General features: G+C 46.5%; 1 protein-coding gene across 24 annotated transcripts in view; it reads left to right on the forward strand.

Moving 5' to 3' along the window:
• SCMH1 (sex comb on midleg homolog 1 (Drosophila)) overlaps window positions 1-12,442 on the forward strand; it is a 189,595-nt gene that overhangs the window by 152,655 nt on the left and 24,498 nt on the right. For 23 of the 24 annotated variants that reach the window (XR_002345255.1, XM_021096943.1, XM_021096964.1 and 20 more), the window contains 2 exons: window positions 8,856-9,056; window positions 10,595-10,756. Coding sequence is in view for 23 of the 24 variants with exons in the window: in XM_021096943.1 (XP_020952602.1) it covers window positions 8,856-9,056; window positions 10,595-10,756 (363 nt within the window). In the remaining variant the exon portion in view is untranslated. The remainder of the gene's footprint in view (window positions 1-8,855; window positions 9,057-10,594; window positions 10,757-12,442) is intronic. The other variant, XM_021096949.1, reaches the window with a different exon arrangement.

Below are 12,442 nucleotides of genomic sequence, written 5' to 3' on the forward strand. Positions count from 1 at the left end.
GAATTTCCATTTTTCTGTGTATATCGCCCATCTGTTTTGCATGCTATCTGCTTCATCTAGTAGAAACCTTAGCATATTAATCATAGTTGTTTTAAGAATGTATACATGTATGTGTAACTGGGTCACCTTGCTGTACAATAGAAAATTGGCAGAACACTGTAAACCAGCTATAATGGAAAAAATAAAAATTATTATTAAATTATTTTGAAAAATAAAAAAACAAAACAAAACAAAATCATAGTTGTTTTAAATTTCTGATCTAATAATTCCAACATCCCTGTCATGTCCAAGTCTAGTTCTAATGCTTGTTCTGTCTCTTCAAACTACATTTTTTGCCTTTAGTATACCTTGCAGTTTTTTCTTGATAGCTAGACATAATGTACTAGGTAAAAGGATTGTTGTAAATAGGCCTTTAGTAATGTAATGGTAAGGTATTACATTACAGGAGGAGAAGTATTCTATAGTCCTATGATTAGCTCTCAGTCCTTCAGTGAGACGGTGCCCTTGGGCTGTGAACTTTACCTGTGCTTCTTAGTCCCTCTCACCCCCTTAGATGGGACAGGATGGCTGGAGGGGGCTGAAGTTGAGTATTTACCTTCCCCCAGGTAGGTTAGGCTCTGCCCAAATCCAAGCAGGTTAAGCTCTGGTAAAATAATTTGAGCTGAGGGCAGGCCATGTTAAGAAGGATGTATTTTTGGATGACTCCTTTTTCCCCCTCCCCGGCTGGAAGCATGAGGGGATTTTTCTCCAGTATTCACTGTGAGAACATGGTTGCGCTTCTGGAGGTAAAACTCACAAAAGTATGGGACACACACCCCTGCCATGAGTGGGTAGCACTAGAGTTTTTAACTCTCAGACTTGTTCTTATTGAGCTTCAAGCAATCCATCAATTATAGCGTAGACTTTCCTACCTCTGTGCTGGTTCCTATGGAGGTTTCTGCTAAGTAAATTATGATTCTATGTTTTCACTTGTCTGTCTCTTCAAACTTGGAGGGGCAGCAGTTTGCCCTGTGACTTCACTTCTCTGATTGATCTAAAAAGGATAGTTGATTTTTCAGTTTGCTTATTAGCTTTCTACTATTTGTCGGGATGAAGTGGCTACTTCCAAGTTCCATATGAAACCTTAGCATATTAATCATAGTTGTATTTTTTTTACAGCCTCTAATTCTGATTTCACGGATGCATTAGAAAAACCAAAACATGACCATGTTAAAAAATATCTTTATGACCTTAAGATTGAGAAGGATTTTTTTTAAAAAAAGATACTAAGCATAAACTATAAAAGAAAAATTATATAACCTTTATATTCCTGGAAAAGGTAGTATCAGTATATTCAACTATGTTAAAATTAAAGCAGAAGCTGCTCATCTCTCTTCCACATGGCATCAGTTGAGGTGGCTCACCTGGCACTGGAGGATCCAAGGTGATTCATTCATGTGGCTAACAACATTGGTGCTGGCTGTTGGTTCTTCTCTACATGAACCTTTCAAAAAGGGTAGCTTGGACTTTCTCATGCCAGGGTGGGTAACTGAGTTCTAAGAGCAAGTGTCCCAAGAAACAGGAAGCGGAGGCTACCATTTTCTTAAGGCTTCAGCTCAAAAGTTAACATGGCATCATTCTTACCATATTCTATTGATCAAGCACAGAGCTCAGATTCAAGAGAACAGGAGTAGACCTCATATCTTGATGGGAGGAGGGTCAAAGAATTATGGTCGATACTTTAAAACTGCTTGAGTCTACTCTCTAGACATAAATTATTTACATTTTTCCCACTCGTAAAATTTATCCTTCCCCTTCTGAGATTCCCTTTTAAAGGTCTCATCCTTTTACAACGTCTGAATCTGGATCCAGGCTCATCTAAATCACATCAAAATGCCAATAAGACCTTTCTGGTCAAGTTTCTCAGGCATAGCTACTTGAGTGTAGTTCTCAAACTGCAGGCCTGTGACCTAAAGAAACATGTTGTCTGCACCCCATATACCCAACATACAATGGTGAGACAAGCATAGGATAACATAGATACACTCATTCAAAGGGGGGTGGGACTGGAGGCATATATCAGTCACGGGTTTATAGGAATTCTGAAATCCAGCTGGGCATGGATTGCCAATTCCTTAATTAGAGAAAATACTACTTTTTGGAGTTGTTTCCATGGTCTCTTTGGTTTCATCCTCTGAATCATCCTTTTCCATTGGAAAGCTGAAATTGTCTTCTCGGTCTTCTTCCTGATCATAAAAAGTGGGGGGTGGGGGTGAGGGTCCAAAGAATTGTTGTCATTTTGTATCATCTCTGTCCTTTTCAGTCTGACCTAGCAATGCTTCTGTCAGAATGATTCTCTTAGAAACTTGAAAATGGAAGCCTAAAAAGTCTTGAGGGAGGTTATCAGTGAGGGCTTAAAAGAAAGTGAAGAAAATCTTATTGGAAGATGCAGGACAGAAGACACCTGCTAGGTAGTGATGGAAAGTTGATAACACCTGCAGTAACAAGGAACTAGGAAATGTACCTGATGGGCTCAGTGAAGTATAAGATTTCCAGACAAAGTAATGAAGTGCCCCCTGGCGTCTCACTGCCTCTGATAAAAATATAAGATGAGAGAGATGAGCTTTTAAAAAAAAAAAAAAAAAAAAAAAAAAAAAAAAAAAACCTAAAAAACAAAAAAGTCACAGTCTGGAAATGCTTCTCTTTTCCAGCCTCTCCAGAAGGAAAACAAATCTAAATTAAGAAAGTGTCAAATGGAGGATTGGACAATAAAAATCTTTCGTTAAGATGTCAGAGTGATTTAAGACTATGTTTCAGACCAAAAAGCCGTCTAAAAATCTTAAGCACAAGCCTCAGAGCCTCTCCTTTAAACAGTAAGATTTTGAAGCGTCTTAATGACACTGTCTCATAGAGCTGTACAGGAAGCCCAAAGTAGGAAAGGGCTTATCTTTAAGAGATTGTGATTGTGACTTTTGACTAATGAAGTAAATCTTACTAGTACTCATGGAAAACCCCCAAAGTTTCTAAGAGAATCATTCTGGGGAAGCATTTCCACCTCAGACTAAGAGGGACAGAGATGGTACAAAATGAAAAGAATCTTTTGAGGCACCAACCTGTCCCATCAGGAAGGTTGCCACAAGCACCTGTATCACTTCACCAACAAGGGGACAGACACCAGAAACAAGAGAGGCTACAACCCTGCAGCCTGCAGAAAGGAGACCACAAACACAGAAATCTAGACAAAATGAAATGGCAGAGAAATATAAGCCTGACAAAGGAACAAGACAAAACCCCAGAAGAACAGCTAAGTGAAGTGGAGATAAGCAACCTGCATGAAAAGGACTTTAGAGTGATGATAGTAAGGACAACTCAAGATCTCAGAAAGAAAAAGAAAAAAAAAAACTGGCTCAGCAGGTAACAAACGCAACTAGTATTCATGAGGAGGTGGTTTGATTACTGGCCTCATTTAGTGGGTTAAGGATCCGGCATTGCCATGAGCTGTGGTGTAGGTCACAGACACGACTCGGATATTGTCTTGCTGTGGCTGTGGTATAGGCCAGCAGCTGTAGCTCCAGTTTGACGCCTAGCCTGGGAACCTCCATATGCTGCTGGTGCGGCCCTAAAAAGACCAAAAAACAAACAAACAAAAAAAAAAGCGGAGGCAAAGATCGAGAAATTACAAGAAATGTTTAACAAAGAAATAGAAGATTTAAAGAACAAACAATCAGAGATAAAAAACACAATAACCAAAATGAAAAATTCACTAGAAGGAATCAATAGCAGAATACATGAGGCAGAAGAACAAACAAGTGAGATGGAAGACAGACTGGTGGGAATCACTGAATGGAAAATAAAACAGAATGAAAGGAGATGAGGACAGTCTAAGAGAACTCTGGGACAAAATTAAACACACCAGAAGGAGATAAGAGCAAGAAAGGGCTGGAGAAAATTTTTGAAGAGGTAATAGCCGAAAACTTCCCTAACATAGAAAAGGAATCACTTACTCAAGTCAGGAAGCACAATGAGTACCATGTAGAGTAAACCCAAGGAGGAACACCCCAAGACACATATTAGTCAAACTGACCAAAATCAAATAGAAAAAGAAGATATTGAAAGCAGCCGGGGAAAAGCAACAAATAACATATAAGGGAACCCCAATAAGGTTATTAGCTGATTTTTCAGTGGAAACTCTGTAAGCCAGACAAGAGTGGCATGATATACTTAAAGTGATAAGGGGAAAACCTCCAACCAAAAATACTGTACCCAATAAGGCTCTCATTCAGATTTGATGGTGAAATCAAAAGTTTTACAGATAAGCAAAACCAAGAGACTTCAGCACTCCCAAACCAGCTTTACAACAAACACAAAAGGAACTTCTCTAGGCAAACAAGAAAAAGCCGTAACTAGAAACAAGAAAATTACAAATGAGAAGGCTCACCGAAAAAGGCAAACGTATAATAAATATAGTAAATTATCCACACACAAGTATGATATCAAAAGCTGCAGTCGTGAAAAGAGGAGGGTACAGTTGCAGAATACTGGAGATTTGCATTTTCAGCTAAGAGACTAGCAACTTAAGGGGTTCCCTTCATGGTGCAGCAGAAATGAATCCAACTATAATCTGTGAGGATGTGTGTTTGATCCCTGGCCTTGCACAGGGATTTGGGGATCCAGCATTGCCATGAGCTTTGGTGGAGGTCACAGACACAGCTCGGTCCTATGTTGCTGTGGCTGTGGCATAGGCTGGCAGCTGTAGCTCCAATTCGACCCCTGGCCTGGGAACCTGCAGGTGCTGCAGGTGCAGCCCTAAACAAAAATAAATAAATTTTAAAAATGAAAAAAATAGGGAATTTAATACTTTTCCACAAATTCTTTTGTAAGGGGAAGAGGGAAATGTACACTTTTTACAGCTGCAATATTTTGTATATTATGTTTATTTCATGTGGTGAATATGCAAGGCAGTACACTACACACTGGACAGGATCAGAAGTCCTCCATTCCTGGGGATCGGAGCATGGCGGATGCTTGATTGTGTTGGTCTCAGAATGGTGTTCTGTGCAGACGAAGTGAGGGAGAAGACAAAGCACCATATGTCCACTGTTATGTTCTTTAGAGGAGATTCAGATCCCTTTTATCTGTTAGATAATCAAGGGCACTGTGATACAGTTTTGAGTAAAACATTTTTTTAAAGCTTAAAAAAAAAAAAATTAAAGGGAGTTCCCGTCGTGGCGCAGTGGTTAACGAATCCGACTAGGAACCATGAGGTTGCGGGTTCGGTCCCTGCCCTTGCTCAGTGGGTTAAGGACCCAGCATTGCCTTGAGCTGTGGTGTGGGTTGCAGACGCAGCTTGGATCCCACGTTGCTGTGGCTCTGGTGCAGGCCGGCAGCTACAGCTCTGATTAGATCCCTAGCCTGGGAACCTCCTTATGCTGTGAGAGCAGCCCTAGAAACGGCAAAAAAGACACACACAAAAAATAAAGACAGTTAAAATATAGAAGGACATTATATAATGATCAAAAGATCAATCCAAGAAAAAGATGTAACAATTGTTAATATATGTGCACCCAGCATAGGAGCACCTTAGTACACAAGGCAGTGGCCAACAGCCATGAAAAAAGAAATCAACAATAACACAGTAATAGTAGGGGACTTTAACACCCCACTTACAGTAATGAAAAGATCATCTAGACAGAAAATCAACAAGGTAACACAGGCTTTAAATGATGCATTAGTCCAGGTAGACTTAATTGATATTTATAGAACATTCCATCCAAAAGCAACAGAATACACATTCTTCTCAAGCTCATACTGAACACATTCTTCTCCAGGATAGATCACATTCTAGGCCACAAATCAAGCCTTGGTAAATTTAAGAAAACTAAAGTAATATCAAGCATCTTTTCCAACCACAATTCGCTAAGACTAGAAATCAACTACAAGAAAAAAACTGCAAAAAATACAAACATTTGGAGAATAAACAATATGCTGCTAAACAACCATTGGCTCACTGAAGAAATCAAAGAGGAAATCAGAAAATACCTAGAGACAAATGAAAATGGAAATACAACATTCCAAAACCTACAGGATACAGCAAAAGCAGTTCTAAGAGGGAAGTTTATAGCATATAAGCCTACCTCGGTAAGCAAGAAAAATCGCAAATAAACCGCTTATTAACCTTACACTTAAAGCAACGAGAGAAAGAACAAACAAAACCCAAAGTTAGCAGAAGGAAGGAAATCACAAAGATCAGAGCAGAAATAAATGAAATAGAAGCAAAGAAAACAGTGGGAAAGATCAGTGAAACTAAAAGCTGGTACTTTGAAAATATCAACAAAACTGATAAACTCTTAGCCAGACTCATCAAGAAAAAAGGGCGAGGGCTCAGTTCAATAAAATCAGAAATGAAAAGAAGTTACAGTGGACATCACAGAAAGACAAAGGATCGTAAGAAACCGCTACGGGCAATTATGTATCAATAAAATGGACAACCTAGAAGAAACGGACAAATTCTCAGGAAGCTAGTCTTCCAGACTGAACTGTGAGCTGTGGTGTAGGTCGCAGACGTGGCTCGGATCCCGCATGGCTGTGGCTCTGGTGTAGGCTGACAGCTGCAGCTCCGACTGGACCCCTAGCCTGGGAATCTCCATATGCCGCAGGCGCGGCCCTAAAAAGACAACAACAACAAAACCTTCCAGCAAACCAAGTCTATGGCCAGACGGCTTCACAGGCAAATTCTGTCAAACATTTAGGGAAGAGTTAATGCCTATCCTTCTGAAACTAGTCCAGGTAACCTTATCTCAGGATAAGAGTCACTTCGGCCGCCCCCCCGGAAGGTACCTCGTGCTTCCTTCACAGTCAGTCTTTCCTCTCACCTTTATTCTCATCTCTGTTACCATAGGTTAGATCTTCTCATCCCTGAACCTAACGTATCAATGGCATCAGACCGTATGGACTGTTTCGTATTTGGTTTCTTCCATTCAGAATGACGTGGTCGACGTGCGGTTTCGCCAAAGGGAAAGTGTTGGGGCTAAATGAGGAGGTTGGGACGGACACCGATACCCAGCCGCATGCATACCAGGTCCTTGAGGAACAGGGACCTCCTGTACAGCACGAGGATCCATCCAGTGCTGTGTGGTGGCCTAAATGGGAAAAGAATCTGAAAAGGAATGGACAGACGCTGCGCTGATTCCTTTTACTGTGCGCCTGAAACTGACACAACGTTGTGAGTCAACTATTCTCCAATGAAGCAATTGTAATGGTGCTTTTAATAAGCATCTATCAGCGGCCCAGCCTTTCTACTGCCAGGCGGCACCCAAATACATAAATATCCCCCAGTTTGTACATCTGCTCTCTTGCCAATGAACATTTGGGTTGGTTCTAGTTTGGGGCTGTTATGACTAAGCCGCTATGAACATTTCAATAAGCGTCTTTTCACAGACACGTGTTTTCACTTATTTTCATTACTCTTCTTACCTCTTTCAAGTTCCTTCATTTTTACTTGTTTTCAGTGAGAGAGTCATAATATGCCATGGAAATTCTAAGTATTTCTTCACAAATGTCAACCTATTCCTCTTTTGTTAAATGTGCCTTCACACCTCCCTGCAGGGGGACCTGCCCATCTGTGGGCCTTCGTTCTTATCATTCCCACTCTTCGCTGAGGATTCAGCTTTCTTGGATCTGCTGCTGCTGAGTTAGTTGCTGCTTTGCCACTCTGCTTTCCCGCTTCCAGAATTCTAAATTGTCTCCTTGTTACGTGTCTTATTCGAGGGGGTTTTAGGAGAGAAAAGATATGTATATTTCAATTCATCTTGTTTATGACCCTTCTCTCTCTTTTCTTCTTTCTTTTCAGCGTTGCCGTCTGCCTCCTGCCTCTCTTTCCATCTCCTTCCCTCCGTCTTGCTTCCCCTTAGAATTAGAATGATGAATAATCCTCAGAGAGCATCGGGCTCAGCCCCTCATTTTGTGGACAGCAAACCTGAGGCCCAAAGAGGATAGCAGTCAATCCACAGCCCAAACGGCGACTGCTCTCACCTTTGCGTCTCGTAGCCCTCCTGCCCTTCCCTTAGTGCGAGCCAGGCCAGTGTGAGAAAGCAGAGCACCCCCTACTCAAGTGGAAGCCTAGAAGGCAGGTCAGCGGACAGACTGCGGACTGGGCGGCCGTGGGTCCTCTCTGGAGACCAAGAAGCAGGTCTGGGTTGGACTGCCTGTTTCTCCCCTAGCACGGTGCCAGGTGGAGGGAGGGTGCCCAGCTGTCCTGACGGGAGAAGCGACTGAGGCAGACAGATGCATGGATGGCACCCTAGGGCCTTTACATGGTTGTCTTCATTGCAGTTTTCTTCTAAGTTCACTGCTTCCTTGGAGCCGAAGTGCCGATGGGGAAGGTAGCAGCGGGACTCCTGGGCCGAGAACAGGAAGCAGAGTACCCGGTGGTGTGACCCTTCTGAGTCCAGGGCCAGACACACCCACGCACACTCTTGCTAGAATTGCTGTAGCCCTGCAGCTCCGTCCGCAGAGCACGTAGGAGATGGGAGGAATTAGCAGAGGCAGCCGAGGACAGAAGATGAAAAAAGCACATACATACGTGCTTCGATTTTCTTTTCAGTGCACGGAAGACAAAGTGCAAGTTCTGTGCCTTGGCTTCTTGTCTGGGCTGTTATCCCAGCAGGCTGGATTCCCAGAGCCTTTGGTCATGCAATTTGGGCTGGCAGCAGCTGGGTACAGCCACCTCCACCCCCTCCCACAGTGTTTCACCAGCTTAGCAGCTGGGAATCCTGTAGAGACCAGAGCCTGGTGTGTGAAGGGCCAAAAGAACACTGTTCTCCCGCTTCTCTGCCCTAGATACTCTTTAAGCTTCTTCGAATCTTTGTCTCCTGCAGTTTGTATTTACTTGAACAAGAACGGCAGCACAGGCCCCCACTTAGATAAGAAGAAGGTCCAGCGGCTCCCTGACCATTTCGGGCCTGCCCGAGCCTCCGTGGTGCTGCAGCAGGCTGTCCAGGCCTGCATCGACTGTGCTCATCATCAGAAAACCGTCTTCAGCCTCCTCAAGCAGGGCCACGGAGGCGCAGTCGTCTCAGGTGAGCGCCCTCGGGCTGGGCGGCCCCCAGCCAGAGGGCAGGTCCTTGCCACCGGTGGATTTCTCGCCAGGCGCCCTGGGTCCCACCTCACACCTGGAGGCTCCGGAGAAATAGGAGAGCGCTTCATTCCTCCGAGAGTCCTCCTTTCCCACTCCCAGAGCCCCTCCGGGCCTTAGCCCTGTCGCTGCCACGGGGAGGATGCGCCCGCAGACGACGCAGGGGAGCCTCTCACCAGACGCTTCTCCTGCCTCCCTGCCTCGCCTCTCCCACGCAGGAACTGAATGGGTGTTGCTGTAAAGAGGCACCAGAAGATACAAATCCGTTTCCCCAAGTCCAATACCCTCTTCTTTACCTGCCAAACCTATGAAGACTTGACCGGGAGCCTTTCAATCTTAACTTGCATGCTACTCCAGAAACTCCTGTCCCTTCCCTCTACCTCGTTGCGGTACCCAGCCTCCGGAAACCCAGCTGGTGTGAAAGACCCCGTAAATACCACAGCCAGATTCTTTCAGCAGACATGTATGAGCCCTCAGTGGGTGTCAGAGGTCATTGCCAAATCCTGGCCAGGGGAGGGGGGAGAAAAGAGGGTGACGTGCTCAGGCTCTGCCCCGCAGTAAAGCAGGAGCAGCTCACAGCTCACAGCTCGCTGCGGGGGCGTTGTGATGCACAAGACACGTGTGCAGGGTGGCATGGGGGCCTGGAGGGAGGATCTGGCTGCAGGAGGACGGGGCAGGCAGGGGGAGAATCATTCCAGAAGAATGAGGGCTGCGTGGAGGTCGAGCCTCCCTTTCCTTCTGAAGCCGGGGCCTCCGCCTGGCCTCTCCTGTGCTCCGCGCAGCAGCCCGCAAGAACTCAGCCTCGTTACTGCCTTTCCTGCGGGGCCCTTGGCCGTACTTTCTCTGGGCTTCTTCCTCTGCCCAAAGGCAGTTCCTGAGAACAGCCTCCTTCCCCGGTTCTCTGCTGCCTCCAGAGACAGACACAGAGGCTCCTGCTCTTTAGGGATATGGTACCAATGTATTTTTTAATAGAAGCAGATAGAAAGTTAGGAGGGGGAAACAAAAAGCATGAAACAACTCCAGATATTGCCAAAATTCTAGTTGCCATTTCCAGATCGGACTGGGCCCCAAGCCCTTGCCAGCAACAGCTGTGTTCTCCTCCTTTGCCCAGCGTCTCTGTTCTTGGGCAGTGCTTATGGAAATAGAGCCCTGAATGAACACATTTCCTGGAGGAGGCCCAGCCAACTGATGAGGCAGATAGAATTATGTTCACAAGTGTCTTCACAGGTTGAGTGAAATCATTCCAGAGCCCCAGGTGCCACAGACCTGGCCTGGCCACTCCCTTTAGTGCGAGGCCTTCGGAGTTGGAGGCAAAAACCAAGCCCTCCGGGAAGGGCGAGGAGGGGAGGGCGGGAGGGCACTGGGCGCGGACGGCTTCTGTGTAGCCAGGTGAGCCTGAGGCAGGCAGGGGCCTGGACTCCTGCCCTGCGCCACGTGGCCCTGCGTTGACATGCGCGGCCCTGTGTGTGCCTCACTCCACAGCCGTGTTCGACCGCGAGCAGCACACCCTCAGCCTCCCAGCTGCCAACAGCATCACCTACGTCCTCCGCTTCCTGGAGAAACTCTGCCACAACCTTCGCAGTGACAATCTGTTTGGCAACCAGCCCTTTGCACAGACTCACGGCCACGCCAGGTACCTACCAGGTAGGAGCTGGGACGGGGCCGGGGTGAAGAAAGGGGGCAGGGCTAGGAGGAGCGGCGGCAAGGCCCAGGGCCAGCCCTCTGCCCTGCTCGCCTGGCACCTGCTCCCCGGGAATCTGGTTTTCTGCCCCTGACTTTTGCCACGGCTGGGACCTTTTGGTCTCTGCTCATCTCTCCTCTCCCTTTGGGATTTTGTCTCCAGTCTCCGGGATTAATCCTCTTTCCTCTGGATTTTTATGCTTAGAAAAGAGTGGGTGCCCTGTTCCCCTGAGCTCCAAACTGCACATGCAGCCACCGGGAAGTCACAGGGCATTTCCCAGTGTGCGCCTGGCAGCAAAGGCCTGACATAGATCTCCCCACCAGCAGGAAGGCTTAGTCTCCGGCTCCAGATTGAGAAATGTGCTCCCTGGTGATTGGCCGTCCACTCTTTCCTTTGGCCCGGGGCCCTAACTCCTCCAGCGCTGCCAGTCTAGCAAGTCAGTTCAAGTTCTTGCTGTTTCTAACTAGGCTGGAAAATAACTCGTAGTTAACATACCAGACCCACAATGGGAAAGCGGATGCCACGTGGCCGGGTCAGTGACTAAGCACTTCCGAGAGAGGGGTCTGAGGACTGGGACTCGGCGTCTCTAACCTGGAACACGGGATCCTGAGCTTCAGAGAGGGAAGGAAGGCTCGGCCTTCAGCCTAGTGAGGTAGGTCATTGTGGAGAAAGGGGAGAGAGGCCCTTCCACCGCGTCCCGAGCAGCCTGTCCTGGCCCGAGGATTGAAGAGGTAGTGCTGTCAGTGCGGGGGCTGTGCTGTCCGCTGATGGGGGAGCATAAATTCAAAGGGGCCTCCCTTCTGGCTGCACAGCTTTTGTTCCCACACTGCCTCCCCTCTTTTCATCCTGGTCTGGACAGAAGCACTTCTGATAACAGTGCCGCCCAGCCGCGCCCTGCGCCCATCCCCTCTGTCTGTACTTTTGCACCCAAACAAGAATGCTTGTGTGACTTGCATGCAGGGCAAAAAAAAAAAAGAAGCCTGAGTTTCAAACACTCTTGCGGGGACCAGACCTCCAGACCTTCTGGTCCCTTCAGACATATTCCTTTTCTTCAGGAGGACTTTTCATCGAAGCTACTCTAGATTGCTTTCTTTCAGCCTCAGAGTCTCCAAGGATAGAAAGAGGCATTCTGACTTGTCCCAGAGTTGCACTGGGACTCTGGGCTGGGCATGGCAGAGCTGGTGCAAAGTCAGGTGGTTAAATATCGCCCGCTCTTGGCATTTACGAACTCTGGGCTGTACTTCAGTGGTTAAAGTTTAGCCCTGCCTGAGGCGCTGGAAGAATGGACACACAAGAGAAGGTGGCATGTCCATGAGTGACGCCACCAGTCCAAGGACAGGTTTCTCAAAGAAACGGAAACTCAGATTCTTAAACGGAGGAGCGTCGTTAATAAAGAAGAGCAACGCACTGATAGTGGCTTTGCAGAGACTCGGGAATTTACACCATGGGCCTGCAGTCAGGATGGCAGAGTAGAATTGGGCATGCCCTTTCTTGGGAATTCTGTTCCAGTTTGCACCTCTCTGATTCAACCACCAGTAAGAGCTTCAGCCACGCTTCCTTCTGGCCTCACCAACTAAAGAGAGAGACCACGGAGTTCCCCTTGTGGCTCAGCGGTTAGCAAACCCGACTAGGAACCATGAGGTTGCGGG

Source organism: Sus scrofa, chromosome 6 (assembly GCF_000003025.6).
Source record: "Sus scrofa isolate TJ Tabasco breed Duroc chromosome 6, Sscrofa11.1, whole genome shotgun sequence".
NCBI lineage: Eukaryota > Metazoa > Chordata > Mammalia > Artiodactyla > Suidae > Sus > Sus scrofa.